A 23,783-nucleotide genomic window follows, 5' to 3' on the forward strand; every position below is an offset into this window, starting at 1 on the left:
TCATTTCTACACTAGCCGAACAGAATATCAATACTGTGTCATAAATGACGTATTGAAATGAATGTCAAATCAAAAAGCTTATATGGACAATGAAGTTCACAGAATGAAGTAAGGTATTACAGGTGGGCAATGCAGCATTCATTTGACAGTATGCCAACTTCTAAGTTAATGTGGAAATGCACAACACTGCTATTAGGGATGTTATTGACATATACTTCTCTGGGTAGTTCATTCTCAATACACTGCCTTCTCAAATGTTCCCCTCTAAGGTAGAATCACTCCCACGGAAAACATCTCACACAACCATTGCTGCTGTAAAACGACTGAAAATGCCCTTCAGAGGCTACGTTTATTCCAATAATCATCTGAATAATTAGCTTCTGTTCACTGTGCCTTTGTTCAAACTATGAGAGCATGCTGATTACGCTCAACAAAATATTATCATTGTGAGCAGAGTTCCATCTTTCTCAAGGTCACTGTGTTTACTTGTATTCATGTACTCCCTGATCTAAACTCTGGCCAACACTATCTGGTCTACTAATAATGTCTGTGGCATAATTAGATTTTGAGTGAAGGCGCTCTCTCCAGCTCCGAGTCACTACAGTTATGGTGCCTGTGAGAGAACAGCCCAACTTTACCATTCGTTCCCCATTCCTTAGTAGGGGACAGTGACACACAACACTACCACCTGAGCCACGTAACCTATATTGTGAGGGTTTCATAACGAGGATCTCCCCATGGGAAAAGATTTTTCAGTTTAAATGAACAACTTCCCCTGATGTGAAGTTAGATTCATTACAGGAGTGTAACTGTCGATGAAAATGCTACGGAGATATCCTGGTGGTCTGACTGACATGAACAAAGGCTCTCTGTTGTTGACTGCTCCATTGCCAGGTCCACAGTTCCCCTGTAATGATTCAACTGGTATCAATCTTCCCCAAAATAGCATGAATAATTATGCATGAGGCCATCAAACTACAAGCAGCTCTGCCGTCATAAAGTGGCCTCCAACAACAGCAATGATGTTAAATATCTGGCTAACCGTTGCTTCTTATTTCCGACATTCACTTTAAACAGTTTCATAAAAATTACAAATCAAATCTCCCTTTTAATTTTTTTTTTTAAAGAAGGCATTCTGAGATCTCCAGGCGTTCTCCCCAGATACAGGGGACAGACAGCAGACAGTGCGTGAGGGATAATTCCCGGCAGACAACACAGTAAGGCTCTTCCGTGCGGTGAGGTTGTATGGTGTTCAGATTACAGTGTGATCCATCACGGGGTTACTCGCAGATTTCTATTCATCTAGTTGAGAAATGCCTCAGCACGTGAATGAGAGGAACAGAGAACAAAGGGAGTCTCTGGCTTGCCGTGTAGGGGAGGCTTTCACAGGGCTGGGAGTTGGTTCATCTCAGCTGAAATATGAACCTTGACACAGAATGTATGCTAACAAGCTTGCACAGGCAATTTCTCTCATACTGATATCTTGTAGCTGCTCTCTAATGGAGTTCTGTTAGGCATTCTGTGTAAGCATTTCACTTGCATATTGTCAAAGGACTCAAATGTATTAGAGCTTCATGTTAATGTACCAGTATGTGTGTCAGCATGTTTCTAAAGGACAAAGTCAATGAGACATTGGTTTTACATGTCTTTAATTGTACATGAAAACATTTGTTATGGACCTCTAGCAGCAGAAGCACACCAGAGTATGTTCGCACAACAATGGGTGCACAGCGATCATCATCCAAAAGACACAATCCTCATTAAAAAGTGTTCATATAAATGGTCATTATTATGACCCCCACCAGTTACCCACCACCACCCCACAATAATCATCTCCTGCTTGGTGTCCATATCACAGGACAGCAGTCTTGCTTCAAATATGGTTCTGCATCATACTGCACATACTGTACTCTTCAGAACATACCAACAAAGTAGTGAACTGCCCCAGTTCTTCAAAGTGAACAAACACACGAGGCGGGGGTACAGATGTGATATTTTATCACCTCACAGACGAGGCCAGAACATACATTTTCCACCAACATGCACACATACTGTACAGCACTTTGAGATATCAGCTGATGTACGAAGGGCTATATAAATACATTTGATTTACTAACATTCAGACAAACACACACACTCACCCCCCTGGCTCTCTCCGTGCTGGACTTTGTATAATACAAAAGCTCGTCCCTTAACAATCTACAGGACTGGCCTTAAATCAGGGGATCACAAAAGCACTTGAGGCAGGAGCCAACATGAACTGAGCCTCAAAACATAGTGTATTCTGTTTACGCTGCAACAGCCTTATGGAACTAAATGGATGTTAAAAGAATACCAACAGACCAGGGCAGTATAATAATGTACTGTAATATTGTTCTCCTTGGCCATTTGTATATCCTTAAAGTCATTAAACTATTTAGACAATCTATAAATATATTAAAAAACATTGTATCCATAGCATTTACTAGTTTCAACATATTTGAAGAAAAAAATGAGAGACAGAATGTTTTTAATCAGTCAAGAGCTCATTAATTGCAGCGTCATGCTGCTCGAGTCGTAAGTGGTCTCTGCCCCATAGGCCAAGTGTAAATCAGCAGATGTCAAGATTCATTTATTGATATTGACCTCTGACACCTACAATGCGATGACGAGATGTCATGGAAGGGAGGAGGCAGGGAGAAGGAATCAGGAATGTACGAGTGTTAACACTAAGTGAATAAATAACCACAGGTACAGGATAGCTGGAGTAGAGCGCTAGCGTGCTGGAGGGGAATAAACCAACAAAGACTCGGTGGGGAAAGAAGGGAGCGGTGAGGACAGCAAACACTACTACAGTGACGATCACTAGACCACATGGACCATGATTCTGCCGGTCCAGCACGTCTTGGACTGACTGACATTGTCAACGATGGAAAAGTGCACGTGTGACCCGAGGGAAAATATTCAAGAGCTGCGACATCCTTTTCATCAGTAAAGGGTACAGGTACATGGAGGGACATGGAACAGCACTCACTGCCACCACGACGGGCGTTCACTCACAACTGCTAACTATGCCAAAGAAAAAGGACCATAGGGGTGTCAGAGCCCTTGGGCTTGTGCAAGGTGGTCCTCAGACAGCAACAGCACACAGAGATCCCCCCACTAAACCATTGTGGGATGACATTATGCAGACAGTCTCTCCTTACACCAGTGAAGAAGCTAACCAGGGCTCAGTTGGAGCAGCGTTCCAATAGTCTTTCCCAGGTGAGAATAGTGAGGACCCACACCGACAGGCAAAAAGAGCAGGACACAAACTTCCTGTCACCCGCAAACCAGACAGAAAAACATTCCATAGTCATACACCCTGTTCTTTTTCTCATATTCCTTCATTTTAAAACTAGTTGTCTTTAGGATCGTAGTTATATCATCATCATCCTATTGTCAGGTTAGGGTTGAGGTGAGTGATCTGATCTGTCTAGTGACACTGTGTGTAGCTCTTATAGACGCACGGTGTTGATTCTCAGCGGCTGGACATTCTTGCCGTTGGCGTGGCTCTGCCCGGGGCTGAAGTAGGGGCAGAGCTTGGCCGGGAAAGTTTTCTCCCTGTAGGTGTACAGCCAGGACATGTCGTCAGCATTGTAGAACACCAGCAGGCCCTTGGGGTAGTCCAGGTACACGCCCACCTTCTCCAGCTTGCTCTTGACGTTGAGGCGGGTCCAGGGCTCGGTGCAGGCGCTGTACTGGTTGCCGTCGTGCATGACAATGCAGTAGAAGCCACGGCTGGGCTGGATCTGGATGCTGCCCTTGCGGCTGACCGTCTCGTTGGCCACGCCGATCATCCACTGGGTCTTCTCTGACACCATCACCTCCCAGTAGTGCACCCCGGAGCCGAAGCCCTCGGCCCCCAGCACAGACACCTCCACGTCGAAGCGTCGCGGGGAGTCCTGCAGCGGCTGGGGGTGCAGGTTACCATAGGCTACAATGGTGCAGTCATCTGATAGGATGAGCCTCTGGTGGGCTGTGACGGGGTCTAAGGTCAAAGCTGCTGGCACTACGGAGAGAGAGAAGGGACACATTATGTATGGAGATACAGGGTTAACGTGGAGCCACACCAGAGACAAGCAGGCAGTGCTAGCCCAGATAAAGACAGTTACAGGATACAAATAGACATCTTCTTGAAATACTGTTTGCCAAGAGAAACGCATATAAAATATGTTATGAGGACACTCCCTCTCTGACAGACACTAGCTCCAGGACTGCTGTGTTATGAGGACACTCCCTCTCTGACAGACACTAGCTCCAGGACTGCTGTGTTATGAGGACACTCCCTCTCTGACAGACACTAGCTCCAGAACTGCTGTGTTATGAGGACACTCCCTCTCTGACAGACACTAGCTCCAGAACTGATGTGTCATTTTGGTGCACTCCATTTTCACTATCAACACTGTACTGTCTGAGTTCTATGCTGAGGCAGTGAAAATATCCTGGCATCCCATTTCAGCCAGTCCCTAAACTGGAGAGGGGTCCTGACGTCAAGGGCATACAAATTGATCTCCAAAACGTTATATTTAAAAAGTGATAGTGATACACCAGATGGATGGGAGAGGGAGGAGCTGAGCTGTGTCAACGGCACAGTCTCTGTCTGCAGTGGTCACTATAGGTTGACTGACTGTAGCTTCAAGCTGGTGTTTCTGCTCTAGCAAAAATGAGCTGATGCAGCTGAAGGACCCTATCAGGAACAGAATAAGGGACTGTCAATGGTGTTGGGATGACTCATGGGTAGCCTAATCTCTTGTAATACACCCTACATCTACTGTTATCATATTTCAGGTAATGAAGAAATCATGAAAAAGTATTTACAGCCACCATGTTTGGGACTGACAATGCTAAAAACTGAAAATCCCCTGTAATTCTCACAAAAACCACAAGATGTGACAGATTTTTCTCAACAATTCCTCTGGCTGCCACTAGTCTCGATCAACTACAAATTTCCTGTTTCATACATTTTTTTGGTCATTTAGATCCAATGATTATTATTATTTTTATATACATGAAGGGAAACCTTAAGATAAATCATCCACTTGTTTCGAGAGAAAAATATTGATTGTTTTTGAGTAAAGTAGTAATATGTTAGGTTAGTATTTTGGGGTGAGATGGGCATCTCGCCCCTTTATGATTGATAATTTGTTTCTAGCTGTAATTTTGGCAATGGCTAGCCCAGTTAGCTAACTAGCAACCTCACTAACCGAAAGTCTGAGGTGATATAAACGCTTACCAGCTCGTTAGCATAAGCCAATGTCTGCTAGCATAGCTAGCTAACCCCCAGTTAGCAGGATTAGGGTTAGGGGTCAAAGTTAAAATAAGGGCCAGGGTTAGACTGGCAGGCATAGACTGGTTTTATGGTTTCATGAAGCAGCACACAGAATTATCCATCCGTATCCCACAACATCAACCTCTGCCACATACACCACCACAAAGCCTACCCAGCACCCACAGGTCTCCGGTGACCTTGCTCTGAACATCAGCACTCATTTTAGGAAATAGAAAGTAGCATATAGTGTGATTAGAAATAAGTGTTTATTGAACAAATACTCATGAGTTGTTTATTTGTTTAAAGTACTAGTTCTACAACAACAAACAGCAGCAAAGGTCATTTGGGGTTGTCCCCCAGTCCAAGGATACAGGAGGCCAGGCCTAGGCAAAGAAAGGCTGAGTCGGCTATAGTCCTGGAGGACAAGTCAAAAAACTAAGAGAGAAGGAAGAAAGCAAAAGGGGAAAAAAAAAAAACGGACACTGGAAAACCCGGTGACACTGGAGAAAGCTGTGGCGCCACTGAAAAAGGTTGTTCCAGGTTCCAAAATCATGTTACCCCGGTAGCTGGGCAAAAAAACACATTAAACCATTTTTTTTTTTAAAGTCAACTGTAGCCATTTATTTTCCTTTATAGTTTGTTACCATAAGCATGGCCATCATCCACCTAAAGAAGGTGGGGGGGGGGGCATCTTACCCCATGTTACCCTACATTCAAAGTACCCTGGCCTCCACTGTTTGATGTTGTAATCCATGTCATGCAAAGGTATGGAAATAGAGCTGTGGTGGGAAGCAGTCTTTATAGATATACCTTATAGAGTATGAGTCTACAACTCTGTGTTGGCCTGGCATGGCTGGAGGCTGCCAGCTACATGTAATTTTGCGGGTTAACTGTGGGTTACGGAGGGAGATTGGTTGTAGCACTCCACCCCTGCCTGCTCCACCACCTTGAGTTTTTTTTTTCAGTCATTATGGAAAACTGAACTAGAGGAACAATGGCGGCTTGTTCTCCTCACTCACTCCCATACATAGAGGTGGTTTAGAATAAAACAGACAGAGGGGAATTTGCCAAATCGCAACCTTGTTCCCCGGTAGTTACATCTTACAGTATAAACAGGAGGCATGGCCAGTAGCCAGCAGGCAGGGCAATGTCTTTACCACACAATGACACTCTTTCTTGCACACATACAAACAAATGCATTCATACCCCCCCTCTCAGAGTCAGACACACACATGTTATTTTTCTAATTGGGAACACAGATTAAAAAAAGGCACAGGTTTGAGAGAAGAGATAGTTTAGGGGAGTAATAAGTCTATCATCTGATGGGATGGAAAGGAGTTGTGCCGTCACCGTGGCAGCCAGTGGTGATGAATTGGAACCAATTGTTTCATTTGGCACGCAGTCAAGGGAGGCCAAGAAACCACCCTGCCTTCTCACCAGCTACAGGCCAAAATGGTGAATCTATTGAAGGAGTGAAATATTCCTTGGTGCATTATTTTCAATAACCTTCTCTAAGAGTGAGTGATGGCTGGGGGCTTAGGGAGAATATGAGGAGAGGGGGAGAAGAGGAGAGAGAATAGCTCATCATCAACTCTCCTAGCAGAGAAGGGCATCTCAACCCTCCAGCCACCATTTTCTCATCACGCAGTTCCTAAAGCTCAAACATTCCATCTATTTTAATGCAGGATTAGCTCCCACTGTGTAAGTCTGTTCCAAGGTTACTATTATTTCCTTGTTCCGTACAAGGCATCAATTTAAAGCCCAATTTAAAACTCAATCTATGCTACCCTTCCATGGTGGAAGACAACGATTTGTATCATTACTGATTGACGTGTTGAGGTATTTGGGAGTATCTAACAATTCATAAGAGGCTCCTGTTGAAGCCCATGCTGTTACACAGTTTATTTGGGTGAGGGTTAACGGTAACCATAGGTGGTGCATACCTGGTGAAATATCCTGAAATAGAGACTTCCATATTGTGTACTGCAGGGGCCCCATGTACTTGGAGGTCGGGAAATCTTCATATGTTAAATTGGTCTCATGTATCTTTCCTTTTATCCTGTGGGGGGAGAAGGACGATCAATGTCATTGTCAATAATCTACTCTTACATTCACATCTCTTTGCGCCCTCTGTGAGATGTCTCTAGTAACTGCACCATTTTCTCTGTATGTTGTTGATTAAAGCATCCGTCAGACTCTGGATGCCCCAAGGCTTAATGTTCTACAGCACTGTAGATTGACATGGGTCAGGGGTCAGCTGTAATACTATTACTGTGTCAACCCCCACATTAGTCATTTTCATCACTCCCACATGTAGCCTTGGGTTCAGACAGGAAGAAGTGGTTTTCCCACTAGGGATATGCATCTTTCCCTTTCAAGAAGATTCGATATGTATCTAGATGCCTGGGATCTATTCGGCCTAGTCTCAGGATGGTAAGTTGGTGGTTGACGATATCCCTCTAGTGGTGTGGGGGCTGTGCTTTGGCAAAGTGGGTGGGGTTATATCCTTCCTGTTTGGCCCTGTACGGGGGTGTCATCGGATGGGGCCACAGTGTCTCCTGACCCCTCCTGTCTCAGCCTCCAGTATTTATGCTGCAGTAGTTTATGTGTCGGGGGGCTAGGGTCAGTTTGTTATATCTGGAGTACTTCTCCTGTCCTATCCGGTGTCCTGTGTGAATTTAAATATGCTCTCTCTAATTCTCTCTTTCTTTCTCACTCTCGGAGGACCTGAGCCCTAGGACCATGCCTCAGGACTACCTGACATGACTCCTTGCTGTCCCCAGTCCACCTGGCCGTGCTGCTGCTCCAGTTTCAACTGTTCTGCCTGTGATTATTATTATATGACCATACTGGTCATTTATGAACATTTTGGCCATGTTCTGTTATAAATCTCCACCCAGCACAGCCAGAAGAGGACTGGCCACCCCTCATAGCCTGGTTCCTCTCTAGGTTTCTTCCTAGGTTTTGGCCTTTCTAGGGAGTTTTTCCTAGCCACCGTGCTTCTACACCTGCATTGCTTGCTGTTTGGGGTTTTAGGCTGGGTTTCTGTACAGCACTGAGATATCAGCTGATGTACGAAGGGCTATATAAATAAAATTTGATTTGGCTCCGACACAGGAACAGTAGGTTTCAGTTTGATTAGATTACGAAGCAATGCGGTTCAGTTCAATGTGATTCAATGCACTAACATGTGTTGCATAAACACAATAATTTTCCATTCTAAATTAAAATCTGCTGCTGATGGAGCTCATGAGCTGGTCTTCCCTGAGCTGGATCTGTCGGAGCTGACGTGTGTGTATGTATGTACTGTGTACTATATACAGTTGAAGTCGGAAGTTTACATACATCTTAGCCAAATACATTTAAACTCAGTTTTTCACAATTCCTGACATTTAATCCCAGTGAAAATCCCTGTTTTAGGTCAGTTAGGATCACCACTTTATTTTAAGAACATGAAATGTCAGAATAATAGTAGAGAGAATGAATTATTTAAGCTTTTATTTCTTTCATCACACTCCCAGTGGGTCAGAAATTTACATGCACTCAAATTAGTATTTGGTAGCATTGCCTTTAAATGGTTTAACATTGGTCAAACGCGTCGGGTAGCCTTCCGCAAGCTTCCACAATAAGTTGGGTGAATTGTGGCCCATTCCTCCTGGAGGGATGGCGTAACTGAGTCAGGTTTGTAGGCCTCCTTGCTCACACACGCTTTTCAGTTCTGCCCACAAATTGTCTATGGGATTGAGGTCAGGGCTTTGTGATGGCCACTCCAATACCTTGACTTTGTTGTCCTTTAGCCATTTTGCCACAACTTTGAAAGTATGCTTGGGGTCATTGTCCATTTGGAAGACCCATTTGCAACCAAGCTTTAACTTCCTGACTGATGTATTGAGCTGTTGCTTCAATATATCCACAATTTTTCTCCCTCATGATGCCATCTAATTTGTGAAGTGCACCAGTCCCTCCTGCAGCAAAGCACCCCCTTAACATGATGCTGCTACCCCCGTGCTTCACAGTTAGGATGGTGTTCTTTGGCTTGCAAGCATCCCCTTTTTCCTCCAAACATAACGATGGTCATCATGGCCTAACAGTTTTATTTTTGATTCATCAGACCAGAGGACATTTCTCAAAAAAGTACGATCTTTGTCCCCATGTGCAGTTGCAAACCGTAGTCTGGCGTTATGGCAGTTTTGGAGCAGTGGCTTCTTCCTTGCTGAGTGGCCTTTCGGGTTGTGTCGATATAGGACTCGTTTTACTGTGGATATAGATACTTTTGTACCCGTTTCCTCCAGCATCTTCACAAGGTCCTTTGCTGTTGTTCTGGGATTGATTTGCACTTCTTACACTAAAGTAATTTAATCTCTAGGAGACAGAACGCGTCTCCTTCCTGAAAGGTATGATGGTGGTCCCATGGTGTTTATGCTTGCGTACTATTGTTTGTACAGATGAACGTGGTACCTTCAGGCGTTTGGAAATTGCTCCCAATGTTGAACCAGACTTGTCGAGGTCTACAATTGTTTTTCTGAAGTCTTGACTGATTCCTTTTGATTTTCCCGTAATGTGAAGCAAAGAGGCACTGAGTTTGAAGGTAGACCTTGAAATACATCTACAGGTACACCTCCAATTGACTCAAATTATGGCAATTAGCCTATAAGAAGCTTCTAAAGCCATGACATCATTTTCTGGAATTTTCCAAGCTGTTTAAAAGCAGTAAACTTCTGACCCACTGGAATTGTGATAGTGAATTATTAGTGAAATAATCTGTCTGTAAACAAAAAATGACTTGTGTCATGCACAAAGTAGATGTCCTAACCAACTTGCCAAAACTATAGTTTGTTAACAAGAAATTTGTGGAGTGGTTGAAAAATGAGTTTTAATGACTCCAAGTATGTAAACTTCCAACTTCAACTGTAGATTTTCTGACCGATGCATACTACATTTGGATTGGATTGGTTTGGGGTCCGTAGACCGACACAAGTGTTTAAGATACACTTGTATCTGTGAATCGTTACCTTCCTATTTTAACCACTTTGAAGCCCTTCTCAACCCTGCCTGGGAAAGCTAGGGCTGCACAGCTAAACATTGATCATCTTGAGGAACATTGAAAAAATGAAAAAAAGAACAGGGTGTTCAGTGAAGCAAGGCTAACCATTCACCTGTTGTGCGTTTAAGTGACTTAGCCTGAGGAGAAACCACAACCTTGTCAAGCCTGTTCTCACAAAGTTAAAAATAAGTATTGGAAACTGTGAGATGGCGAACCTGGATATCAGTTCATTCTTCACTCGGTCCTATCAATGCCCTCTGGACTGGTTGTTAGAATGCCTACTGATGCAACCACTTCCTCAGTCAACCTCATCAATCCCTCTAAGATCTTAAATACTTCAACTCTATTCCCCTGGGCCCACTCTTTCACAGATTTCAAATAATGAGCCCTGTATATCTGGCCTTTTAAGAAATCTGTCAGAGACCTGGGATAAGCCTCATTGCCTAACTCTGCACTTCCACTCCAAGATATCAATATCCTGACGATGAGCAGAATGGATTACATTCAGGGGATGGTGTTATGTTAGGAGGGTAGTATAACATAACCTCAGACAGCGTACTATCTTACAAAAGTTTAGGACTGTGGCTGTTTGGAAGAACAGCTGATCCATGGTCAGTCAGACAGTAAGCAGAGCACCTCTCGGAGGTGAGGGCAACACCCTCCAGGAATTCATGGCGGCCTGGCTCGTTGAGGCGCTCCTGCAGGATGCCGATGCCCTCCTTGACGTCACGCAGCTGCTGGCTGAAACGCTGGATCTTGTGCTCGATGTCGGAGAGCGTGCGCGCTGTATCAGTCTCCAGCTCCTCCAACATGGCCTTCTGGCGCTCGCGCAGAAATCGCTGCAGATGCTCAAACACCTCGCCGATGGTCGCACGAAGGCCCTTGGCCGATGACTGGAACGAGAGAGAGAGAGAGAACGAGAGAGAGCGAGAGGAGACGGGGACAAGAGAGATGAGAGAGAGGAGGGATGAGAGGTTATTTACAGTGCCTTGCGAAAGTATTCGGCCCCCTTGAACTTTGCGACCTTTTGCCACATTTCAGGCTTCAAACAAAGATATAAAACTGTATTTTTTTGTGAAGAATCAACAACAAGTGGGACACAATCATGAAGTGGAACGACATTTATTGGATATTTCAAACTTTTTTAACAAATCAAAAACTGAAAAATTGGGCATGCAAAATTATTCAGCCCCTTTACTTTCAGTGCAGCAAACTCTCTCCAGAAGTTCAGTGAGGATCTCTGAATGATCCAATGTTGACCTAAATGACTAATGATGATAAATACAATCCACCTGTGTGTAATCAAGTCTCCGTATAAATGCATCTGCACTGTGATAGTCTCAGAGGTCCGTTAAAAGCGCAGAGAGCATCATGAAGAACAAGGAACACACCAGGCAGGTCCGAGATACTGTTGTGAAGAAGTTTAAAGCCGGATTTGGATACAAAAAGATTTCCCAAGCTTTAAACATCCCAAGGAGCACTGTGCAAGCGATAATATTGAAATGGAAGGAGTATCAGACCACTGCAAATCTACCAAGACCTGGCCGTCCCTCTAAACTTTCAGCTCATACAAGGAGAAGACTGATCAGAGATGCAGCCAAGAGGCCCATGATCACTCTGGATGAACTGCAGAGATCTACAGCTGAGGTGGGAGACTCTGTCCATAGGACAACAATCAGTCATATTGCACAAATCTGGCCTTTATGGAAGAGTGGCAAGAAGAAAGCCATTTCTTAAAGATATCCATAAAAAAAGTGTTGTTTAAAGTTTGCCACAAGCCACCTGGGAGACACACCAAACATGTGGAAGAAGGTGCTCTGGTCAGATGAAACCAAAATTGAACTTTTTGGCAACAATGCAAAACGTTATGTTTGGCGTAAAAGCAACACAGCTCATCACCCTGAACACAGCATCCCCACTGTCAAACATGGTGGTGGCAGCATCATGGTTTGGGCCTGCTTTTCTTCAGCAGGGACAGGGAAGATGGTTAAAATTGATGGGAAGATGGATGGAGCCAAATACAGGACCATTCTGGAAGAAAACCTGATGGAGTCTGCAAAAGACCTGAGACTGGGACGGAGATTTGTCTTCCAACAAGACAATGATCCAAAACCTAAAGCAAAATCTACAATGGAATGGTTCAAAAATAAACATATCCAGGTGTTAGAATGGCCAAGTCAAAGTCCAGACCTGAATCCAATCGAGAATCTGTGGAAAGAACTGAAAACTGCTGTTCACAAATGCTCTCCATCCAACCTCACTGAGCTCGAGCTGTTTTGCAAGGAGGAATGGGAAAAAATTTCAGTCTCTCGATGTGCAAAACTGATAGAGACATACTCCAAGCGACTTACAGCTGTAATCGCAGCAAAAGGTTGCGCTACAAAGTATTAACTTAAGGGGGCTGAATAATTTTGTACGCCCAATTTTTCAGTTTTTGATTTGTTAAAAAAGTTTGAAATATCCAATAAATGTCGTTCCACTTCATGATTGTGTCCCACTTGTTGTTGATTCTTCACAAAAAAATACAGTTCTATATCTTTATGTTTTGAAGCCTGAAATGTGGCAAAAGGTCGCAAAGTTCAAGGGGGCCGAATACTTTCACAAGGCACTGTATGTCACATGCGCCGAATACAAGTGTAGACCTTACCGTGAAATGCTTAATTACAAGCCCTTAACTCTTCTTGAAGTGTTGGTTCAGAAAATATTTACCAAATAAACTAAAGTAAAAAATAATAAAACAGTCAGTGTGCGGGGATACAGGTTACAGGTTATAGGTAATTTGTAGATGTAGGTAGGGGTGAAGTGACTATGCATAGATAATAAACAGCAAGTAGCAGCAGAGTACAAAACAAATGGGGGGTGGGGGGCAATGTAATAGTCCGTTGGCCATTCGATTAATTGTTCAGCAGTCTTATGGCTTGGGGGGGTAGAAGCTTTTAAGGAGCCTTTTGGTCGTAGACTCGGCGCTCCGATACCACTTGCCATGCGGCAGCAGAAAGAAAAAAATACAGTCTATACTTGTGTGACTGGAGTCTCTGACAATTTTATGGGCTTCCCTCTAACACCGCCTATTATATAGGTCCTGGATGGCAGGAAGCTTGGCCCCAGTGATGTACTGGGCCGTTCGCACTACCCGCTGTCGCGCCTTACGGTCAGATACCGAGCAGTTGCCATACCACGCGGTGATGCAATCGGTCAGGATGATCTCGATGATGGAGCTGTGGAACCTTTTGAGGATCTGGTGACCCATGCCAAATCTATTCAGTCTCCTGAAGGGGAAAAGGTTTTGTCGTGCCCTCTTCACGACTGCCTTGGTGTGTTTGGACCATGATAGACTCTCGACCCGCTCAACTACAGCCCCGTTGATGTTAAATGGGGCCTGTTCAGCCTGCCTTTTCCTGTAGTCCACGATCAACTCCTTTGTCTTGCTCACATTGAGGGAGAGGCTGTTTTCCTGGCACCACACTGCCAGTTCTCTGACCTCCCTTTAGGCTGTCAAATAGTTGTCAGTGATCAGGCCTACCACTGTTGTGTCGTCAGCAAACTTAATGGTGTTGGAGTCGTGTTGGGCCACGCAGTCGTGGGTGAACAGCGAGTACAAGAGGGGACGTGGCAGACGTGTTGTTGCCTACCCTTACCACCTGGGGTGGCCTGTCAGGAAGTCCAGGATCAAGTTGCAAATGGAGTTGTTTTGTCCCAGGGTCCTTAGCTTAGTGATGAGCTTCGTGGGCACTCTGGTGTTGAACACTGAGCTGTCGTCAATGAACAGCATTCTCACATAGGTGTTCCTTTGACCAGGTGGAAAAGGGCAGTGTGGAGTGCAATGGAGACTGCGCCATCTGTGGTTCTGTTGGGGCGGTATGCAAATTGGAGTGGGTCTAGGGTATCCGGGAGGATGCTGTTGATGTGAGCCTTGACCAGCCTTTCAAAGCATTTCATGGCTACCAATGTGAGTGCTACGGGGCGGTAATCATTTAGGCAGGTTACCTTCGCTTCCTTGGGCACAGGGACTATGGTGTTCTGCCTGAAACATGTAGGTATTACAGACTCAGTTCGGAAGAGGATGAAAATGTCAGTGAAGACACTTACCACTTGGTCCACAAATGCTTTGAGTACACGTCCTGGTAATCCATCTGGCCCCACAGCTTTGTGAATGTTGGCCTGTTTAAAAAGTCTTACTCGGCTACCGAGTTTGTTATCACACAGTCATCCAGAACAGCTGGTGCTCTCATGAGCATAAAAGGCATTTAGCTTGTCTGGTAGGCTCACGTCACTGGGCAGCTTGCGTCTGGGTTTCCCTTCGTAGTCCGTAATAGTTTTCAAGCTCTGCCACATCCAACGAGCGTCAGAGTCTGTGTAGTAGGATTCAATCTTAATCCTGTATTGATGCTTTGCTTGTTTAATTATTCGTCTGAGGGTATTAGCGGGATTTCTTATAGGCGTCCGGATCCCGCTCCTTGAAAGCAGCAGCTCTAGCCTTTAGCTCGATGCGGATGTCACCTGTAATCCATGGCTAATGGTTGGGATATGTATGGACGGTCAACTGTGGGGACGACGTCGTCGATGCACTTATTGATGAAGCAGATGACTGAGGTGGTATACTCCTCAATGCCATTGGATGAATCCCGGAACATGTTCCAGTCTGTGCTAGCAAAAACATCCTGTAGTGAAGCATCCGTGGCATCTGACCACTTCCGTATTGAGCGAGTCACTGGTACTTCCTGCTTTAGTTTTTGCTTGTAAGCAGGAATCAGGGGGATATAATTATAGTCAGATTTGCCAAATGGAGGGCAGGAGAGAGCTTTGTATGCATCTCTATGTGTGGAGTAAAGGTGGTCTAGAATTTTCTTGGTAAAAATTTGGTAAAAGTGATATAAGTTTGCCTGCATTAAAGTCCCCGGCCACTAGGAGCGCTGCCTCTGGGTGAGCATTTTCTTGTTTGCTTTTGGCCTTAGAGTTGGTTGAGTGCGGTCTTAGTGCCAGTTTCGTTCTGTGGTGGTAAATAGACGGCTACAAATAATATAGATGAGAACTCTCCTGGTAAATAGTGTGGTCTACAACTTATCAAAAGGTACTCTACCTCAGGCGAGCAATACCTCGAGACTTCTTTGATATTAGACATCACGCACCAGCTGTTAGACAAAAAGACAGACCCCCACCCCTTGTCTTACCAGACGTAGCTTCTCTGTTCTGCCGTTGCATTGAAAATCCCTCCAGCTCTAAATGATCCGTGTCGTAGTTCAGCCACAACTTGGTGAAACTAAGAATTATAATATCTTATATGTCCCGTAGGTAGGATGATTCATAATCAATTTTATTCTCCAATGATTGCATGTTAGCAAGTAGAATTGATGGCAGTGGGAGTTAACTGGCTCTCCTACAGATTCTCAAAAGGCAGCCTGATCTGCGTCCCCTTTTCTTCACGCAAATGACGAGGATATGGGCCTGTTCCCGGGAGAGCAGTATATCTTTCTCGTCAGACTCGTTAAAGGAAAAACCTTCTTCCAGTCCGTGGTGAGTAATCCCAGATCTGATGTTCATAAGTTATTTTCGGTCATAAGAGACAGTAGCAGCAACATGATGTACAAAATAAGTTTTCATTTTTACATATTTTTTTAAAAATTGCACAATTGGTTACGAGCATGTAAAACGTCAGCCATCATCTTCGGCTCCATCTTAACAGCTGGGGGGTTTGAGCCCTGAATGCTGAATGGCTGACAGCCGTGGTGTATTTGTATACCACGGGTATGACAAAACATTTATTTTTACTGCTCGAATTACATTGGTAACCAGTTTATAATATCAATAAGGCACCTCGGGGGTTGGTGGTATATGGCCAATATACCACGGCTAAGGGCTGTATCCAGGCACTCCGCGTTGTGTTGTGTATAAGAACAGCCCTTAGACGTAGTATGTTGGCCATATACCACACCTTATTGCTTAAATAGAAAACTTATGTCTAATCAAGTGCCTCTGTCACTCTGCCTCTGCACTCTTAAACTACTGCCTTCCACTTGACAAAAGTCAGTAACACAATGGCTTACTTAATAAAGGCACAAGAAGGGGTGTGCTATATGGCTAACATACCACAGCTGTGGACTGTTCTTACGTACGACGCAACGCAGTGTCTGGATACAGCCCTTAGCCGTTGTATATTGGTCATATACTAGAAACTCCTGGAGGTGCCTTATTGTTATTATAAACTTGTAACCATAGTAATTAGAACAGTAAAAAGTTGTGTCATCATACCTGTGGTATACAGTCTGATATAGCACAGCCTTCAGCCAATCAGCATTCAGGGCTCGAACCACTCAGTTTATAAAAACCTAACATTACGTAAATTTATTGACTGAAAAAAATCTGTCTAACAGTCATAGGCAGGGCTTCTAGGGACAATCCCCATCTGCTGTTATAGATCATCCAACATTAGAACATTTTGTATTGATTTATCATAAGAATGGCCTATATAGAGAGCATTAGGAGTAGAATAGGGCAAAGCTCAGCCTCACTGGTTGGTTGGGACAGTGGAAGAGGCCCTAGAGCACAGTTAGTCACATTGTGCTGTTTTAATAGTGGTACTGCTTGTGAGATCGAAAGCATGTTTAAAAGGCTGATGCTGTGGGGTCGGCTGGGGACAGACAAGCTGTGTGTTGAAGGCAACATTTACAAGGCCAGCGGATAGTCAGTGAAAAGGATGCTATTATTGGAAGAGCAGTGCTCTTGATGAGGGGAAAAGGAGCGGAAGCTGAGGAGAGGAGAGAGTGGTGTGAATTGGAGAAATCGTGGGGAAATCAAGGAGGGCACTGGACTTGAAGAGGAAATGAATCATCTCCAATGCTAACAGCAACAGTAGCAGCAGAGACACAGAACAAAGAGAGGAGATCCAAGAGGCTCAGTCCAGTAACAACTGGAGAGGGAGCAGCTTCTCACGCAGGGCTTGTCTGTCTGTACAAAGGAAACATTCGCTCTGTTCTAGTAGTCTCTACTCCTCTCCATCACAGGGGAACACCAGGGAGCAGGGGTAGCAGCATCAGAATCTGGGTTTTATTGCTACTGCCTGCCATAAATCAATTTCACTCCAACAGCATGCCTGTTCCTGTAGGAAGCTAGAAGCAGGCAGATATTCTCTCTGTGCTGCTGGGAACTTTAAGCCTATTAAGATCATTTATCTCCAATACAGAGCAGGGCAGGAGTGGGATGTGAGTGTGACAGTGAGAGGAGGACAGGACTGATGAGGCCTGCAGCAATGCAGTAACCATGTGCCAGTCTTCTCCAGCAGGGTGTTATGGCTATGGCAGGGTGGATATTTAAAGCTCATATTAAGCCTACAGGAAGAGGAGGCTGGGTCTCAGAGAAGCAGTTCTTTAAATCAGACAAACCCCCACGGCCAGAGAACCAGACAACGTCTGCTCTTCAGACAGGGAAGGGGATGCCCCTAAACACATGGGCCCAGGACTGGAACTAAACTAGAGCACCAGAACCAATATAAACCAATTAAGTGACAAACAGCAGTGTTGGGGGACATTAAAGTCAAACCAAAACAAGGGTATTGGCAGCCTCACACAAGTTTCAGTTTCAACACCTTCATGTTCCAGGGGAGAGAGGGGTAGAGACGATTATGCGTGTTTGAGGTGGGCAGTCTCCCATTTCAGGATTACATAACATAATTTGTGGGTGCTTTGATCAGATCCTACAAATCAATTCTTATTTGGATTCTGTGTGTGGTCAAGCAGGAAGGGCAGGAGAACAACAGAGCATTTCATTGTCATCAACCTGAATGTATTGGAGAGGCAGAGAGATCGATTTAGTTCCCCTATGGGCCTCTTCCAGGCAACGCACATCTCTTCGGACAAATGGATGCAAACCTAATGAGATGGACTGATTTATAATGGAGGGGCTAGAAGAGCTCCAACAGGCAGTCAGCTGAAGGTGATGGCAGGATGGCAGTGGAAGCAGGCAGGTCTGCCTTGCTGGGCAAGAGCCATTTTAAGTAAAGTCCTGCAGACAGGACAGGAAGACGGGAGGGCGCTGGCTGGGTTGGCGTGCCAGGGAACAGCCAGCATGTAAACAGCGGAAAGAACGACACCCTTCCAAATGACAAATACCACTGACGCCCCACACTCACTCTGTCAGACAGCCCTGCCTTTGTGAATCTCAAAGTCATCAAAGAGGGAAGAGATGAGACAGAAAAGGTGATTGAGGAATATCTGTTGTACTGAGTGGCTGCTCTTGTTCCGCTGATTAAAACAGGGTGTATAGATTAAAGAGATTCTCAATAAACCAATCAGTTCAGTACAGACTTAGGTGGAGGGTGAGATAGAGATACGATGAGAGACAGACAGAAACAACTCAACCATTAACTTGGTCTCTAATGGGTAAAAAGGCTCTAAGTTACCTTGGTCTAAGTGAATGTTTGTGCTTGGTGTGTTACCTTGGTCTCAGTGAGTAGTGCCTAGTGTGTTACCTTGGTCTCAGTGAGTAGTGCCTAGTGTGTTACCTTGGTCTCAGTGAGTAGTGCCTAGTGTGTTACCTTGGTCTCAGTGAGTAGTGCCTAGTGTGTTACCTTGGTCTCAGTGAGTAGTGCCTAGTGTGTTACCTTGGTCTCAGTGAGTAGTGCCTAGTGTGTTACCTTGGTCTCAGTGAGTAGTGCCTAGTGTGTTACCTTGGTCTCAGTGAGTAGTGCCTAGTGTGTTACCTTGGTCTCAGTGAGTAGTGCCTAGTGTGTTACCTTGGTCTCAGTGAGTAGTGCCTAGTGTGTTACCTTGGTCTCAGTGAGTAGTGCCTAGTGTGTTACCTTGGTCTCAGTGAGTAGTGCCTAGTGTGTTACCTTGGTCTCAGTGAGTAGTGCCTAGTGTGTTACCTTGGTCTCAGTGAGTAGTGCCTAGTGTGTTACCTTGGTCTCAGTGAGTAGTGCCTAGTGTGTTACCTTGGTCTCAGTGAGTAGTGCCTAGTGTGTTACCTTGGTCCTAGTGAGTAGTGCCTAGTGTGTTACCTTGGTCTCAGTGAGTAGTGCCTAGTGTGTTACCTTGGTCTCAGTGAGTAGTGCCTAGTGTTACCTTGGTCTCAGTGAGTAGTGCCTAGTGTGTTACCTTGGTCTCAGTGAGTAGTGCCTAGTGTGTTACCTTGGTCTCAGTGAGTAGTGCTTAGTGTGTTACCTTGGTCTCAGTGAGTAGTGCCTAGTGTGTTACCTTGGTCTCAGTGAGTAGTGCCTAGTGTGTTACCTTGGTCTCAGTGAGTAGTGCCTAGTGTGTTACCTTGGTCTCAGTGAGTAGTGCTTAGTGTGTTACCTTGGTCTCAGTGAGTAGTGCCTAGTGTGTTACCTTGGTCTCAGTGAGTAGTGCTTAGTGTGTTACCTTGGTCTCAGTGAGTAGTGCTTAGTGTGTTACCTTGGTCTCAGTGAGTAGTGCCTAGTGTGTTACCTTGGTCTCAGTGAGTAGTGCTTAGTGTGTTACCTTGGTCTCAGTGAGTAGTGCCTAGTGTGTTACCTTGGTCTCAGTGAGTAGTGCCTAGTGTGTTACCTTGGTCTCAGTGAGTAGTGCCTAGTGTGTTACCTTGGTCTCAGTGAGTTGTCTCTGCAGTAGCCGCAGGGCCTCTGTGTGTCCCTTCTCACTGTCCTGCAGAGTGGCCAGCTGCTCCTTCATCTCCCTCTGCAACAGAACATATCAGACAATATATTAGCGAGCGCAAAAGAGAGCCAAAATGAACTGGGTCTGAGGAACGGAGATTTCCAGAGAGGGTTCCATCAGAGAGAAAGTGGGTCTCTGTGCTGCTGTCCCCCGGGCCCAGTCTAGACAGAGGTCCCCCGGGCCCAGTCTAGACAGAGGTCCCCCGGGCCCAGTCTAGACAGAGGTCCCCCGGGCCCAGTCTAGACAGAGGTCCCCCGAGCCCAGTCTAGACAGAGGTCCCCCGGGCCCAGTCTAGACAGAGGTCCCCCGGGCCCAGTCTAGACAGAGGTCCCCCGGGCCCAGTCTAGACAGAGGTCCCCCGGGCCCAGTCTAGACAGAGGTCCCCCGGGCCCAGTCTAGACAGAGGTCCCCCGAGCCCCGTCTAGACAGAGGTCCCCCGAGCCCCGTCTAGACAGAGGTCCCCCGAGCCCCGTCTAGACAGAGGTCCCCCGAGCCCCGTCTAGACAGAGGTCCCCCGGGCCCAGTCTAGACAGAGGTCCCCCGGGCCCAGTCTAGACAGAGGTCCCCCGGGCCCAGTCTAGACAGAGGTCCCCCGGGCCCAGTCTAGACAGAGGTCCCCCGAGCCCCGTCTAGACAGAGGTCCCCCGAGCCCAGTCTAGACAGAGGTCCCCCGAGCCCAATCTGCTGCACACACAGTGACTTGAATTCTAAAAGCAACATAATCCACTTAGAGGCACAGGCTCATATGACTGGAATTGCTAAGTGTCAGAAGTGGAGCAGGGGGACTTCAGGTGCAGGGCTTGAGAATGTGTTGAATGTCATGCTGCCAGTGAAGATCATTGCTAAGCTCTCCTCCCGTTCCAATAGTCTAGAGGGATAACAGAATTCTACATGGGACTGTCAGTAAAGAAGGACAGAAGGGGTCATTTAGCTGCTGCTGTGGAAAGTACTGAGAGGAATATCAATGCAGCAATAGAACATTTCTTCCTGTTGACTATCAAATATTCAAGCCAACAGTCTTCAAATTCAGTTCTCCGCTCTTTGGCACAGAAACAGGCCATGTACTTTGGTTTACGATGTGCTGACAGAAGAATCCCATTTCATTGGTTATAATATTGGCTACAAAATAGATGTGGTAGACATGTGGGTAGTTTCTTTCTATACAGCTTTGAATGAGCCTTTTCAAGGACATGGACTAAGTAAAACAATCTCCCAGTGATGAGATGGAACGTGGCTTTACATTTTAATGATAGGAAGACTGCAATACGGTCAGCAGGTTCTATTTCTCTCAGGGCCAGCTCCAGCCTGCAATAGGTCAGAGGGCACTCTCCTCTTACAGGCTATGGACCAATCCGAAGAGAGGAGCGCCATTTACACGGGCTTCTGCACTGCCAGGAACCTCACTCTGTTGTCTGACTGGATGTTGTATGCAATAGTAAGCAGATCATTGTATTGGCCTATAGCATCGAAAAAATTAAGAATAATCTTGCTTCAAGATAATAAGCGAGAGGGGCAACACTGTCCCATGCCATTTGAAACTGCAGTCTGTCTGCTTTAATGAGTCAAATCAAGCTGTATTTATACAGCACATTTCAGACAGAATGCAACACAATGTGCTTCACAGGAAAAAAACTAATAAAAATCACAACTTCAATATTTACTACAAAACATACATAAGAGTATAAAAAAACTAAAAGAATAACAATAAAAAAAGGAAAAAAGCATCATAAGGAGAAAAAAAAGCGGAAAAGGCAGCCCTAGACTCCTCCCCCTGACCATCTCAGCAGGCGGACCAAAGTCTGATATGATATTTCCCCCAGGATGCCGAGCGGCAGGGAACAGGGTCACGGTTGGTTGTCTGATTATAAACCTAACTAATTTCTCACACACCCCCCTCCCCCCTTTCTCTCACATTAACAGCTCCAGGCTACATCTTAGAAAATGAGATCATTGCCTCACATTTCCTTAACACGCACAGGGGCTTAATATTTTCCCCAAACGTTCCTGCCAGCTGCAGGCCTTACTAATACAGCAACTTGCTTAGGAGCTAAAGAGGGTTACTGGCTTCAAAACAGGCTGCCTGCTCTGAGGAAGACAGGAACAAAACAGCCCCAGTCGCAGCGTGAATGAGCGTCACACAGGACTTCTGGAGTTCAACAGGTGCTCAATATATATATATATATATATTTTGTCAGGGTTTTGCATGCATACATATAATTGAAGTCTGAAGTTTACATACATCTTAGCCAAATACATTTAAACTCAGTTTTTCACAATTCCTGACATTTAATCCTAGTAAAAATTCCCTATCTTAAGTCAGTTAGGATCACCACTTTATTTTAAGAATGTGAAATGTCAGAATAGTAGAGAGAAGGATTTATTTAAGCTTTTATTTCTCTCATCACACTCCCAGTGGGTCAGAAGTTTACATACACTCAATTAGTATTTGGTAGCATTGCCTTTAAATAGTTTAACATGGGTCAAACACGTTGGGTAGCCTTCCATAAGCTTCCCACAATAAGTTGGGTGAATTGTGGCCCATTCCTCCTGACAGAGCTGGTGTAACCGAGTCAGGTTTGTAGGCCTCCTTGCTCGCACACGCTTTTTCAGTTCTGCCCACAAATTTCCTCTGGGATTGAGGTCAGGGATTTGTGATGGCCACTCCAATACCTTGACTTTGTTGTCCTTTAGCCATTTTGCCACAACTTTGGAAGTATGCTTTGGGTCATTGTCCATTTGAAAGACCCATTTGCGACCCAGCTTTAACTTCCTGACTGATGTCGCTTCAATATATCCACATAATTTTTCTACCTCATGATGAGATCTATTTTGTGAAGAGCACCAGTCCCTCCTGCAGCAGAGCACCCCCTCAACTTGATGCTGCCACCCCGTGCTTCACGGTTGGGATGGTGTTCTTCGGCTTGCAAGCCTCCCCCTTTTTCCTCCAAACATAATGGTCATTATTGCCAAACAGTTCTATTTTTGTTTCATTGTCATTTCTCCAAAAAGTACAATCTTTTTGTAAAAAACCGTAGTCTGGCTTTTTAATGGCGGTTTTGGAGCAGTCCTCTTCCTTGTTGACCGACCTGTCAGGTTATGTCGATATAGGACTCGTTTTACTGTGGATATAGATACTTTTGTACCGGTTTCCTCCAGCATCTTCACAAGGTCCTTTGCGGTTGTTCTGGGATTGAATTGCACTTTTCACGCCAAAGTACGTTCATCTCTAGGAGACAGAACGCATCTCCTTCCTGAGCAGTATGACGCCTGCGTGGTCCCATGGTGTTTATACCTGCGTAATATTGTTTGTACAGATGAACGTGGTACCTTCAGGCATTTGGAAATTGCTCCCAATGATGAACCAGACTTGTGGAGGTCTACAATTGTTTTTCTGAGGTCTTGGCTGATTTCTTTAGATTTTCCCAAGATGTCAAGCAAAGAAGAACTGAGTTTGAAGGTAGGCCTTGAAATACATCCACAGGTGCACCTCCAAATAACTCAATTAGCCTATCAGAAGCTTCTAAAGCCATTACATCATTTTTTTGAATTTTCCAAGCTGTTTAAAAGGCACAGTCGACTTAGTGTATGTATGCCTTTTCCAGCATGATGGAAAAGCATTTTTTGGGTCCATGGCAAGGAAACTCCCCAGACCTTAATCCCATTGAGAACTTGTGGTTAATCCTCAAGAGGCGGGTGGACAAACAAAAACCCACATGTTCTGACAAACTCCAAGCATTGATTATGCATGAATGAGCTGCCACCAAACAAAAATCTAAAGACACTGAAACAGCAGACTTTGTGAAATTTCATATTTCTGTCATTC

The 23,783-nt window shown here is 45.1% G+C and overlaps 1 protein-coding gene across 4 annotated transcripts in view; it reads right to left on the reverse strand.

The window, feature by feature from the left end:
- Nucleotides 1–1,632: 1,632 nt before the first annotated feature.
- LOC109898335 (E3 ubiquitin-protein ligase TRIM62) overlaps nucleotides 1,633–23,783 on the reverse strand; it is a 41,992-nt gene continuing 19,841 nt past the window's right edge. For 2 of the 4 annotated variants that reach the window (XM_031788520.1, XM_031788549.1), the window contains exons 3-6: nucleotides 19,886–19,981; nucleotides 10,902–11,227; nucleotides 7,234–7,349; nucleotides 1,633–4,030 (exon numbers count right to left, since the gene is read on the reverse strand). In XM_031788520.1, coding sequence (XP_031644380.1) covers nucleotides 3,477–4,030; nucleotides 7,234–7,349; nucleotides 10,902–11,227; nucleotides 19,886–19,981 — 1,092 coding nt within the window. In that variant the 3' untranslated portion in view covers nucleotides 1,633–3,476. The remainder of the gene's footprint in view (nucleotides 4,031–7,233; nucleotides 7,350–10,901; nucleotides 11,228–19,885; nucleotides 19,982–23,783) is intronic. The other 2 variants (XM_031788580.1, XM_031788625.1) reach the window with 1 other exon arrangement.

This window comes from Oncorhynchus kisutch, linkage group LG1, assembly GCF_002021735.2.
Source record: "Oncorhynchus kisutch isolate 150728-3 linkage group LG1, Okis_V2, whole genome shotgun sequence".
In the NCBI taxonomy this organism is placed as follows: domain Eukaryota; kingdom Metazoa; phylum Chordata; class Actinopteri; order Salmoniformes; family Salmonidae; genus Oncorhynchus; species Oncorhynchus kisutch.